The sequence below is a fragment of the Protobothrops mucrosquamatus genome, unplaced genomic scaffold, assembly GCF_001527695.2.
Source record: "Protobothrops mucrosquamatus isolate PMUCROS unplaced genomic scaffold, P.Mucros_1.0 scaffold813, whole genome shotgun sequence".
Lineage (NCBI taxonomy): Eukaryota > Metazoa > Chordata > Lepidosauria > Squamata > Viperidae > Protobothrops > Protobothrops mucrosquamatus.
In genome coordinates, this window is record NW_015387076.1 from 186,368 (window position 1) to 201,338 (window position 14,971).

The window sequence follows — 14,971 nt, forward strand, 5'->3', positions numbered from 1 at the left end:
TATTTATTTTTTATGTAGGGACTGCTGCATGAAGTGTACTATATACTGTGGCTTATTAGTCAGAATATTTATGTCAACTGTTAGTCTTTATTAATCTCTAGTCTCAATATGCATTATTTTTAACTATTTTAGTTGTCAATATAACTTATCATTATAGATCTATCTGATTAAGAAATTGGAAGTAATTGGAAACTTAACAAAAGAAGATCCAATTCTTTATACTGCCCTGGATTTTTTCTATAGATTTACATAAGGAAACTTATCAGACTTGGAACCTGAAATTTCCAAACTGGTAATTGTGACAAATATTGGTGCTAGATTTGTATGTAGTGTTCCTGATGGAGAAATAACCACAAATTTGTATAAGGGCATTAGAAAAGTTACTTTCAATTTCTTTCCTTATGAGCCCTAGTATGGAATTTGTTGTTTTCATACCTATTGTGCATTAAAACCACATGAACCATCTATTTTTCCATCCAAGATTTTTTTTTCTTGGTTCATTGCAGAAAACTCCATCAGCATGTATGTATATGTACTGTAATTATTTTGCTATATTTATAAATTAAAAAATTACAAAGATACCATAAGACACTCGTGCTGCTCTTCTCAAGCTGCAGATTGTAATACTGAAGCAATTAACTGGACATAAATACTATTGGTGTGGATTAAGAAAACATCTATAAGATTGTGCTGTAAACTAAAGCATACAGTAATTATTTCTCCTCTCCTGAGGTGCAAACTTAATGATTGGATATAAAACATCTGATTCAAATACCCTTATACAGTAAAAACATTTGATACGGCTTTGATTCATGATATTTGTAGAATTTTTGTAATATAATTTGAAAAACTATTAGCAAATTTAGCAATGTGATTATTTTCAATATTTTTTTTATTTTTTAGAAACAGTGGTATTAGCAAAAGATTTACAGTATAGTAGTATATGTAGGTAAAAAAACATTGTTACATTGGTTTTAAAGAAAGATGGCTAGAATCTATTCTGGATCTTCCTACACCATTGTGTACAGTCCTGCTACAGAAAGCTACAGAAAGCAATTTCCAACTATTTGCTATTTCACTTTTGTGTTTAGATATATTGAGAATGCTACAAAAATGATAATGATAGAAGAATCATGAAGGAGCCTATGGACACTAGCTATGGTTTTTCATGATACTATAGAGAAAGAATGTGTACCACATTCTATTTTGGGCTCTTCATTAATTCTATTTCATCTGAGCAGGAATAGAAATTGGCAAGTTTGGGTTGAATAAGTGAGAGAAAAGAGTTATTTGTGTCCTATCTCTCAAATTAAACTTCTCAATAATTTCCCCAAAATGTGTGTTTCAATTTATTCCTTCCTTGATTTTACCTCTATAAGTTAAATTTAAATAATTGTTGCGGTTATTCATTAGCTAACTTGTACTGATATTAAGTTCATCATGGTCATAGAACCTGCATTTAGTGAGGAAAGAAAAGTGGTTTTTAACAGAGAACATTACCAATAGTCTCAGAAGAGATAACACAGTGCAAAGCAGTAATATCAATTGCAACTCTGTTTTATGGATGATAGAAGATACTGTTCACCTCTAGAAAATGTCACATATTTTGTGAAAAATCAGTGGGTTTTACATAGTTTTCACTGCTTACTGCATTTACTTTAATACCAAAAAAAGGAGAAGGCATCTGTTAAAGCAAAAGTGCAAGGCATGAACTAGAATGAACCCAGGTTCCTTCTTCAATGTATACATTATACCAGTGGTGGCGAACCTATGGCACGGGTGCCAGAGGTGGCACTTGGAGCCCTCTCTGTGGGCACACGTGCCGTTGCCCCAGCCTTGCCGCCCCAGCGACTCCCTCACCAACAGCCCTCCTGGAGAAGAGTCACCCCCGAGCGTGGCCCATGCGAGCAGTGCAGCCAAGGACATGGCAGCCAGGCAGTGTAGACAAGACTCTGTCCTCACGCCCCATTGCGCACAGTTGATGCTGCGGGGCGTGGGCAAAGGGTGTGACCGCCATGGCACTGCTGGGCGATCTGCGGCAGGCCCTGGAGGCGGTGAGTGGTCCTGCGGGCAGGCGGAGTGGGGGTGGGGCAGGGGAGAGGCAGGGGGTGGAGCAGGGCTGGGGCCAGGTTTTGGGCACTCGGTCTCTAAAAGGTTCGCCATCACTGCATTATACTGTGCTCTTCATTAAGCATAATTATATAACTATATATCTATAATGCAATAATTTAAAAGGGAATCAGTGACTTGAAAAATACTATAAAATATTGAAGGCATAGATCAATATCTTACTGATTTATTTTATTAAAAGAATGTTGGATTTTTAAGCATAACTAATGAGTTCATTGCTATATTCAAATTTCTTAAGATACAGGCCTTAAGTTAAAACTAAGAAGTAAATTTAGTAATAGGGTATATTACCACATACTAAAGTAAATAACATAAAAATACCTAGTAATTGCCTAATAAACATTGCCTAATAACTATTGTGATAATACTTTTGCAAAAATAATATTTATTTCAGAATATACATTTCCTATTAAAAGTGCAATATCTAGTTGTCATTTATTTTCTCTAGAATACTTTCTCTTCTTTATTTTCTCTCAGCTATCTCTCTGGATGGTTTTCGTCATATAACTAAAATAATATCAATTTCATAGGTTTGTTTCATACAAATTTCAAAAACTAAAGTATATTATTTTATATTTAAAGTATATTATGCATAATATATAATTAATTCAATGCTTATATTTGATTATCATATATTGTATTTTTTTAATACTGTCCAGAAAATTAAGAAAGAAACCACTGAAAAATAAGACTGATTCTATAATGTTATTATTAGGTGGTTAAAAATATTTTTTGCTCTTTTTATTTTCCAGACTTATTCTGGAGTTGGGGTTCAGAAACATTTTTTTGTGAAAAGGCTGAAGATAGAAGAGATAACCCTTATTGTCATTTTTTACTGTGAGCACACTGGCCCACATTAAAAATGACATTCTGTCATTCTGTATATATCTACCCATACACATACATAACACACACATACACATGCTATATACATACATATACATATCTCTCTATATCTATCTATCTATCTATCTATCTATCTATCTATCTATCTATCTATCTATCTATCTATCTATCTATCTACCTATCTATCTATCTTTCCGCTATGTGTTAAAAATGGACAGTGATTTGTATATATATGTGTGTGTGTGTGTGTGTGTGTGTGTGTTTGTATGTATGTATGTATGTATGTATGTATGTATGTATGTATATGTATATGTATATATTAATCACTGTCCATTTTTAACACATAGCGGAAAGAGTCCGCTATGAATTATATTAACACTTTAAATATGCAGACATTGTTATATCATAAAACTTTGAAATTATTTTCAGTTCAGTTTTTGAATAAAATAGTAGAAAGAAAACCAGATATATGAAGAATAAAACATACTAATTGCTCTGAAATACTTACAGGGAAGAATTGCTGATAGTCTGCACAAAAATTAAATAGGAATGTAAATATATTGGCAAATGAGTTTAGCAACGCAATACTACAGCAGGTGCACTCTTGGATATGAAATGTTATGAAAATTATTTTTAAAATCTTAGTCACAAGCACTCGCTGCGTTAGTATGCTATGTCTGAAACATTTACTTTCTTAAGTGAGTTGCAGGTGTTAAAAGTGTGGCTTTTTTTTAGAAAGAGAAAGAAATGTTTCCAGTTTATTACATAATCTACATAGTCCTTACCGTATAAACTTCATTTGGATGAAAGAAGCATAATTTTTATTAGATGAAATATCTGACTACCAAACACATGATAGATATGTCATAAGCCACAAACCAGAATAATAGTTTTTTACAGATATGAGTAACTATAAAAATTGCAAAGTAGTCTTTAAACTCTAACAACAGGACCATGGTTTGAAACCAAACCAAACTACACTTTTCCACCTTTCCTGGTAATAAATTAAAATGAATTAAATAGATGATTATTTTGTCTCCTGACATCTCCATTTAATTACTTGAATTGGCTTCATTTAATAGCCTAACTGTAGTCTGCTTTGTCACAGCATTAGGAAGGGCCTGCAACATCGATATCTAGAATGATCTAGGCCAGTGGTAGTGAACTTATGGCACGGGTGCCAGAGGCGGCACTCAGAGCCCTCTCTGTAGGCACGTGCGCCGTCGCCCCAGTCCTAGGCCCTCAGCTGGGTTTTAGAAAACATTTTCGCTTTAGGCGTCTGCCGCCGTGTGCAAAAAAAAAAAAAGATTCAATCAGTCAATTTCAACTTCTCGCGGGAAAAAAAAAGATCTTGGAAAGTTGGAATTGATTGATTGAACTTTTTAGTCCCACCCAGTCTGCCGTTACCACCGCAGCCACGCCCACCCAATGGGCCACACCACCCAATGGGCCATACCCACCCGGCACTTGACGATGCATAAGTGGGTTTTGGGTTGCAGTTTGGGCATTCAGTCTCTAAAAGGTTCGCCATCACTGACCTAGGCAAAGTCTCATCTTATATATAGCATTTTTGGAAGACAATTTAGCAGATGTTATCTCCCATTTCATAGGAAAGCATTTACCCTCAAGATTTAACAGCATCTCTGCACAGCATCATCTTTGTTGGAAGAAAATGGTCAGATGATTTAATAACAATCTTCCTAACTTATTTTTCAGAACCTTTAGAATTAATTTAAATAAATTCCTAAAATATATCTGTAAATGGCGATTAGCCACATTTGCAAAATATTCAGACATAGTGTGTCCCTCAGTGCCATTTTTAAGGATTCAATAGTTGGCTTAGTTTGTTTACAGGTATGCATTACTGTAGGAAATAAGCTGATAAATTACATGGATGTACTCATGTAATTTATCAAGAATTTTTTTTCATGAATTGCTGTCCAAGTGTTTGGGTCTAAATTTTTAAGAACTTTGACCAATTATCTAGCTCAGTGTGGTTGATAGAAGAGGACATCATAATGTGAATAACTGCTCTGTTGATGCTTATTGTACATTAATGAAAATGACTATTTGAGTAGCTTTTAATCAAAGGTTATACCCTCACACATTTGCTAGTTTTAAACAATATGCAAAATATGCATATCTAGGATTCTAAAATCAGAGAAAAAAATACAGGAAAAGCATGTAAATATTCTATATCGATCATCTATTATTTGTTATATCATTACCTTATTATATCTTATTACCTTATTATATCTTATTACCTTATTATCTGCATACTCCAAAATCACTCATAGTAATATATTGTAATTATCACAATATACATGAAATCAAATACAAGACAATAATCAATTCAATGTAATAGCTCATCTCAATATATTAAATTAGGCATCCAGGTGATCATATCTTAAATCCCAAGGCTCTTCTGAACAGCTCTACACAGAAACAGATTATTCTTGTTCAACACTTCTTCTCCCACAGCTTTTGAAAACTTAGGGAGGTCTTTCAGATCATATACAAGAAAATCTCCTTTTCCTTCCTTCTCTCTCTTTGTTTTTTCCCACAACTATACTTTCTCAATGTCTATAAAATTAAATTTTCACACTCAAGGGCTGTATAGAGGAGAGAACAGAAATATAGTTAACCATTCTCAGAGCATTCAAGTAAACATTCGCAAAGCTGATAACAAAGAGATTAAGGAATTACCTTTTTGAAAGTATCTAATTGAATTTGGCAATTCATATTATTTCTAAGAACTAAATAAAGTGTTTATAATGTGCATTCACACTGTTTAATAATAAGTAAGGCTTTTGTGTGAAGATTAGAATGCAGAAAACAAGATTCTTTTAAATGTATAATTGTAGTGTGTGGGTTATTGTTCCATCTTTCAATATTCTTCATTTTTACAGGACCATTCACCTGGTTTAATTTCTGTAACTATCATATGACTCTCAAACACTACATCTTACCACAGTTATAACTATTCCAAGTAAATTGTTTCAGGACTAGAATGCTGGTTGCATTCATTTCATATAGTTTATTCTTCACCTGCTACATAGTTTGGTTTTGAACATAGTTTCCTATTTTATGTCTCCGGTAAGGAGAAGGGCGGGATATAAATTGAATGAATGAATAAATAAATAAATAAATAAATAAATAAATAAATAAATAAATAAATAAATAAATAAATGAATGTAAATAACTACATTACTTCATTGTTTTAGTTAGAATGCAATTTTACTTGTACTTTATTTTGAGAAATGAAATTTGTTTATATTTGCTGCATTTTTATTAGCTTTATATATTAATTGCACAATTTCAAGACAATGTATGGCTTCTATTACTGTATAGGAGCTATTTGAATAACCTCTACAACTGCCATTTATCATGAGAATACAGAGTATTATGATAAATATGGTCACTTAAAATGAATGGTGTTTTAGTGTCCATTCAGCCTGATAGACATAACTGAGAATATTGATGTACATCACCACACTGTTCCCAAGGCTGCTTTTCCTGAGTCGTGTTAATTACCTTTTGAAAGAAATTCTTCAGTGTAGCTTGAGTAGCACCAAAATGGTAGCATGTCATTCTTATGAGCACCACACTACAAGTACAGAATACATGTAGCATCTCAACTTGTTTGAAGCCTTAAGGGTATTGTTTGCAATGCATTTGTATAATATGATTTGATGAACAGGCCATTCATCTAATCCAATTATTAACATAAAAGTATCCTCTCAGAAAGATGAGAATGATTAGATATTTTTCCTCCATTTCCTGAAGCTTAGGAGTTTACCATATTTTGCCTAATGCAAAGCCAGTCATGTTGAACCTTTGATGGGAAAGCCATATAATCTGTGACCATGTCAAATATAGGTTAAGAAGGAAAAGATAAAAATGTATTGATGCATACCTTGTTTCTGCATAATTTCCATTCTTTTTCCACATTGCAAAACAAAAATACATTTTATCTAAATTTCTTTACAAATTGTTCGTTGAATATGTTTGCATTTGATGAACATTTTGTCTTAACTCCTTTCATATTCTCAAAACATGTACTAAGCACTATTAGCCTAATATTTTCAGTATAATCTTTTAGATTCTAATCCAAGATTTCACCACTGCCAGGCTTCTACATAATTACATATGTTCAAGCATCAAGCCCTTTTCAGGCATCAATAAAATATGCATGAAAGGGGTACTAGGAATGGATGGAGCAGATATTGCTGAGTGACTGGAATCAAGCATTTTGGTTATAGATCTCTCTAATAAAGCCAGCCATGTGTATATGAACATAAACCGATGGGCTAACTAAATACTGTTTTTGTAGTTTAGCTGGTAAACAGGTCAAAGCAAGGTCATTGCAAGAAGTGGATTTTACTACAATGAATAGTGCACAAAACTAACGAAAGCTATGCTTCCATATGAAAGTATTCAGAAGCTGTGAAAGAGATATCCCTAATTTAAAAAATGAATATCAAATACAAAATCAAAAGAACAATAATAAGTTTTAGATATATTACTAGTACTTCAATTAAGCTATATGTTATGTTTGTCATTTGTGGTTTTGAAATTTCATGTACAATGTATTAATGAAAGTCCACTGGTTTTGAAATGAACAGCAAAATTTCCACAGGAAGAGAGATGATGCAGGAAATAATTATAGCTGACATAACAAGGCTAGGACTGTTCATGTTCCAACCTGTCATTAGGTCAAATTTACTGTTGCATCGCTGCCTACCTTGTGAATGTAAAATATTCTGTAAGATCTACTTTAGACCATACTTTTCTCTGTATATCTTACTATCATATTGTAATGATCTCTAGATCCCATATAGCCGTTCTCTGTTCTTAAACACTAAAAATATTATTTCATTGTACAGATTCATACAACCACCTGAATTCAGTATCATAGCTTAAATAAGTTCCAAGGTTACCTCATCCACAAGTGAATCTGATGTTGCTTTCATAATTTGCACAGTACAATTTTAATCTGATTTTATAAATATTATTTTTTCTAGATATTCCTTCCGTTAAAATAATACCTTCTACACTGTGGCCAGAAGAAGGACTATCTATAACTTTGATTTGTGAATCCAAAGGAAAACCATTGTAAGTGATTTAACAAGCGACGTGTTTTTGTTATTTTCTTTATTCTCCTTTGATTGCAGCTTCTGACTGCAAAGCTGTACTGTTTTTCTTTTGTCCTGGGGTGTAAAATGATCTCTACTACAGAAAATCCCTTGAAGCATGTCTTCATTAAATGTCTATGGAAGACTGGTCTTTTACTTTGTCATTTATTTTAGTCTTGGGAAAGGATTCCTGCTGTGCATTTTTTTAAAGAAAGCTATTTCTACCTGAAAGAATTGCAGTCTTATTTGCTGTTCATATCATCAGACGGATAGGTACATATTCTCAAAGTAAAGTCTCACATCTGATGAAAAGCTTCTACAATCAACACTTTTTTAACTAAAGTGTTGATCCTCTGTTTCTTTCAGTTGTCATTTACATGGTAATTGGAAATTTAGTGATGTATGCAAATGTTTTTTCAAGTATTCCAATTTTAAAATAGCATTAAGAGAGTGAAGGTGAATATGTTTGAAGTTAACCATGAATGTTTATTTCTTTACAAACAAATGTTAAATTCATTCTGAATATATTTTAAAATTGATTATAATTTACTACTAAGTAAATATGAACAGTATTATATCCACCTACCATTGTGAGAAATAATTCAAATGATCACGTTCCACTTCTCAGTATTATGTTAGATGCTCTCAACACACATGCTTTTTAATTTGTTTAGTTATGTTTGCATACTACACTTCAGGCAAGGTATTGCCAAGTCTGGGACTTGTATTTCTACAAAGAATATCGATGGAGTAACCAATCTTGAAATTTGGATGGAAGAATTTGCTGTAAGTGTTAGGGAGACATGTATATATCCTGGCTGTTTTTCTAAAGAATACACTATTAGCAGTCCAGTTTTTCTTACTCAGAAAGTGGTCTATTTACGATTAATTTGCTATTCTGCTCCCACTTCAATAGGAAGACAACAAAGTAACACAAGCAACAATGATTTTTTACCAGTCAATTATATTATCACAATATACTTTTGAAGACAACTTAAAACCTGCAGTCTATTTATTAGATTTATTTATTCAGATTTGCACATAACACTAGTGCTGAAAGCTCCGCATTGATTTGTCAGGTACCTTTCCGAGGGCTAGTTTTTAAATTTAAAAGCCCCATACAGTGGATATAAAAAGTCTACATATCCTGTTAAAATGCCAGGTTTTGAGACGTAAAAAAAAAAAATCAGATCAAGATAATTTACTTTAGAACTTTTTCCACCTTTAATATACATAAGCTGTACAATTCAATTGAAAGACAATCTAAAATCTTTTAGAGGACAAAATAACAAAAAGTGTATAATAATATGGTTGCATAACCCTTAAAATAATACTTTGTGGAACATCTTTTGATTTTATGACAGCATTCAATCTTTTGGGGAAGAAGCCTATCAGCAGGAAGCATCTTGCCCTGTGAATCCTTTCCCGCTTTTCCTTACAAAAGCACTCCAAATCTGTCAGATTGTAAGGGCATCCTGTCACAGCCCTTTTCAGGTTACCTCACAGATTTTCAATTGGATTTGCATCCTGGCTCTCACCTGGACAATTCCAAAACTTTGGTCTTCTTCTGGTGAAGTAATTCTTTTCTTGAATTGGGTCATTGTATTAAAAAGTGAAATTTATCTTCATCTTCATCAGATTAACAAAGGCCTGAAGGTTTTGTCCAAAATTAATTAATATTTGGAACTGTTTATTATTCCCTCCATTTTGACTAAAACTGCAGTTCTAACTGAAGAAAAGCAACCCCAAGGCATAATGCTGTCACCATCATGCTTTACTGTGGGTATAGTGTGCTTTTGATAATGCACAGTGTTGTTTTTGTGCCAAACGTACTTTTTGGAATCGTGGGCAAAAAGTTCGCCCTTGGTCTCATCACATTTTTTTCAACGTTTTTGTCAGACTTGATGTAGATTTTTGCAAAATGTAGATTTTTGGATGTTGTAAGAAAAGGCTTCCATCTTGCCACCTACCTCACAACTCAGACATACCCCATGTAGTACACAACCAGTAGTTGCCAGAAATTCCTGCAGCTCGTTTAATGTTGTTGTAAAAATCTTGGTAACCTCCCAGACCTTCTTGGGTTTTTTTAATCAATTTTAAAGGGACATCCAGTTTTTGACAATGTCACTGTTCCATTTTTTCTACACTTGTTGATGACTATCTTCACTATATTTCATGGTATATCCAGTGCCTTGTAAATTGTTTTGTACCTTTCTCCTGAATAATACTTTCCAACAGTGAAATCCCTTTTATGCTTTGTAAGCTCTTTGCAGACTATGGCTTTTGCTGTAAGAGGCAACTGAGTAAATGTCTGAAAAATCCTACTACAATAGCTGAGCTTTACATGGCCTTGATCAGTCATTTAATTGATGGTAAATGTATACCATCAGTTTGAATATAATTGGTTAATTCTGAACAGAGTCACAACATAATAACTATAATCTTAAAAATTCTCAAAACTAGTCAAGCCAACTGCAGACCTAATTCCTGTGGGGGGGGGAATATTTTAATTGTAATTTTGAGATGTAATTATCGCAGTGACCTTTTAAGGCAAACTACCATAAAAATTGGCTTTTTTAATTATGAAGTTAGAAGAAAAAGTTAATTATAAAACTTGTCTCCAAAAAGATTGGAGATAGGGATTTTCTTTGGTTCTGATTTAGCATCTGGGAAAAAAAAAGAAACTAAAATGGATGCTGGAAAGATGGTAAGACAGTGGTGGCGAACCTTTTAGAGACCGGGTGCCCAAACTACAACCCAAAACCCACTTATGTATCGCCGGGTGAGCGTGGCTTGCTGGATGGGCATGGCCCACTGGATGGGCGTGGCTCCTGCCACTGCCCCCACCCCCACACGACACCTTTTTTCCAGCTCCGACACATCACTTCCTCTGCTGCTGTGTGGGACTGAAAATAAAGTTCAATCAAGCAATTCCAACTTGCGAGATCTTTTTTTTTCCCATGAGAAGTTGAAATTGATTGATTGAACCTTTTTTTTTTTTGCACACGGCGGCGGAGGCCTAGGACTGGGGTGACAGTGTGCATGCCCACAGAGAAGGCTCTGCGTGCCATGGGTTCGCCACCACAATGGTAAGAGAATGATGTATTGACCTTGACATATGCTGTTGCAAAACAATGGATAGGACCATCTTTACATCAAGATCATAGGCTTGTACAGAAGTTTCATCAAAATGACAAAAGTGTGATTTAGAGAAAGGCAAAGGAGTGTAGAAGCCATAAGCAGATAACAGACAGTAAATATCTCAGTCCTGGACAAAATAAACATGCCTTAATTCTGCACTATAGGTGGGGCAGAGAAAAGCTCTACAAGTTTCCAAACTTCTGTTATTACATCCTACAACAATAAAATCAAGTTGCAGGAATTCCTGCAATATCTTTTTCTTGGTTTGCCCTACCTTGAAAGGTCAGATATGTTGCAAGATCACAATGCAAGTTTTACCATTAGTATTTGCATAGAGCAGAGGTCTTCTAACTTGGCCCTTTTATGACTTGTAGACTTCAACTTCCAGAATTCCTCAGCCAGTGTGCCTGGCTGAGGAATTCTGGGAGTTGAAGTCCACAAGTCATAAAAGGGCCAAGTTTGAAGACCCCTGGCATAGAGTGTCACAATGGAAGTGCAAAAGGGTAGAGTTCATGTTGTCTCCCCTTCCCCTTGCCTCCACAACCATAAACTGAATAAATCTATAAAGAAAAGAAAACAGGAAAAAAGTTCCCTAACCTTTGCAAGTAGATTTGGAATATTAAAAAGTTGTATTTGAAATCTGATATTTTTTAATTGCAAGGCTACTTATATTTCACCAATAACTCTTTTAAAATATACTATTCTAGAATTTGTAATGCTCTACAACAGAGGTGTCAAACTCACAATGTCATGTGCCATGTCGCGATATATCACGACTTTTTTCCAATGGGAGGGTTTTATCATGATGCATCTGGCCTGCAGACCGGCAGTTTGACACTCCTGCTCTACAAGCTAACGAGATCAGGTGCATATGTAATCTAGCAACAATAAAGATATATTGAAAGACAAACCATTTCTAGTAGGAAATGTGTTTATACCTTACATTGAAATGTCACAGACCTTATTGGAATACTAGTAGATAAACAACCTAAAAGCCATTACCATATGTGACTACATAGAAAAACTATTGAGATCTGTAAAGACGAAGCAGTTTGAAAATAAAAAAAATATGGTTCCCAGTTTTATGCCACACCAAGAATATACTGGTCTTAACTAATCAAAAAGTATTTTCAGCAGCTTCAGCAACAAGAACACCTCACAGATTTCTGCTCAAAGACAAGCCATGAAATACTTCAAAATAGACCAATTAGAAGTCTACCCATGCAAAGAATCAATCAGCAACCTAGTTCAGGGACAAGATAATCAGGAACTGGTTCTCTTGGAATTTCATCAAAATGGACTAATCAGAAATTTGCCCAGCTTTCTTGGACTCCCATGACATAGATCAATGAAAGATCAGTTTGCCAGGTTCAAATGCAATACAATATAGTTAATTTGTCTTCAGTTGCCTGTAAGCTACCAAGAAATACACTAAAAGTAAACTCACTCTGTCTCTGAGGTCAACTGCTGGAAGAACATCAGGACACTGGAAAACTAGATAACAGCTATTCATCTGATAGGTCCTCACTTTTGAAATCATCTGGAGTTCCAGAGTACAATAATGCAAACTTAGAGCTAGTCAGAATATGCTGTTCTTATAAAGCTGTTTATCTTGGATGTCATTTAAAAAAATATACAAAATATATATTCTAGCTCCCTTCATTTTCTTCAGAATTCTTCAAATATCCAGCTGGAGTTTCTGAGGTATCATAGTAATCCAGCATTGGAGAACTATAATAAATACCTGCATAGAAATTATGAGTTTGAAAATCACTATCTTAGAAAAAAGATTCAAGCAAAATAGTGTGGTTTTCAAATGAATTTTCAAATTAAAACAAGAAATAATAACTTCTACATAATAAAGGAAACACCCCTAAATGTAGGTTGGTTATGCAGTACATCTTTTTTAAGGATATTCAAAAATTTCAGTCTTGTTAATGGCCAACTAATGTCATATAGTGCTGCTTAGTGATTTAATTAAGGAACAGAAGGAGATTAAGCATTAATGATTTCAAGAGTTCCTATGCCAGTATATAGACTTCTTATCCATCGCAATGGAGAGTGTTGGCAGGAAGTTCAAATTCATTTCCCAACTTTTAGATCTTTCCTGCCAATGTGTCAGATTTATAAGCCGAGAAGATTCTGGAGATAACAAGATAAATCAAACCACTAAATAAAATAGGTTAAAACTTGGGATATAAAAAGCACGATAGTACAGAAATATATTTCCTTAATACTAACTGCTAACAGGGCAGGTGCTAAGAGTCTTCCATAAGTAGGAATATATATAGATTTTTTTTACCTGTTTCGTTTAATCTTAAACCAAATACAATAATCAAAAGTTTGCCAATCTAAAAGTTAATATGAGAAAAAATGAATACATGACAAAAAATCTTCTGCAATCAAGATCTCAACTTAGTTCATTCATGCTAGGAATTCAATATTTTAAGAAAGAGAAGGAATCTGTTTATTTTTGATCTGATCAACAAATTATCACGGTTAATATAAATAACTATTAAGGTCAAACATCACACATAAAGAAAAATATAAAGGACATGCATACATTTTATATTTACTACATCAGGGGTGTCAAACTCGCAACATCATGTGACGTGTTGCGATGTATCACAACTTTTTTTCCATTGCCAGCAATGGGGTGGGTGCGGTTTCGGCATGACACATCTGGCCTGTGGGCCAGCAATTTGACACCCCTGTACTACTTTGAGTACATTATATTGTCTATGGTGACATTCAGTGCAATAAGCTAATTTCTATTCCATGAAAAGTATGTGTAATCAGCAAAATAGAAGACACATTTTTGAAAAAGAAGAAAAAAGCTGCACAATTTTTCTTGGATGTGAAAAACGCCTTTAACTATTTGCAGCAACACTTCATGTTGTAGTACCAAATGAAATGAACCTCAGAGAGGTATTTCTAGCTTGTGTTAAAAGCATGTATCTATGGCAAAAGCAAAGATTATAGCTATAGTCATAATTTCTAATCAACATTTTCAAATCAATAAGAGAACAAAGAAGGATGTCTATTCTCTCCTTTACTATTTATCATTGTGCTGGAAATACTTGCAGAAAAAAATGATAAAGTGATAAATAACAGGTTTCAAAATTTGTGGAGAGAAATATAAGCTTAAAAACCATGTGGATAATGCAATATTAAGTATAATAGAACCACAAAATAAAATTTAATGTAAATAATTCATAATTATGCACAATATTTTGGATATAAAGTTAATGTTCAGAAAACAAAAATATTTACAATATTTTTAATTAATGAAGATTTTGTGTTTTTTGGGGGTTTTTTGCAAGAAGAATCGGGCTATCAGTTCACTCAGTGGGATATCTTGGTTTGCACCTGACAATCAAGAAACATCAAAATAATTATGTTAATTTATGGCAAGAGATTAAGAGGAACCTTTAAAGGTCGAAGAATATAAGATTATTTTTGTTAAGAAAAAATGCAATTATGGAAATAAATGTACAAATCCAAATTTACTATTTATTTTAAATGACACCAATTCAAATTTCAGACAGAATCTTACAAGAATAGCAAGAACCTAATGCCACATTCACATGGAACATTAAATTAAAAAATCCTGCAAAATTCCAAACAGAAAAGGTAGCCTTGCTCTTCCATACTTTAAATTGTACCATAAAGCAGGCTGCCTACCTGGATAACTGATAGCAGAATGGCAAACTTGGAAG

General features: G+C 33.7%; 1 protein-coding gene across 1 annotated transcript in view; it reads left to right on the top strand.

Moving 5' to 3' along the window:
* CADM2 (cell adhesion molecule 2) overlaps window positions 1-14,971 on the top strand; it is a 159,905-nt gene that overhangs the window by 96,318 nt on the left and 48,616 nt on the right. Inside the window, exon 7 of the mRNA XM_015818887.1 lies at window positions 8,001-8,091. Coding sequence (XP_015674373.1) covers window positions 8,001-8,091 — 91 coding nt within the window. The remainder of the gene's footprint in view (window positions 1-8,000; window positions 8,092-14,971) is intronic.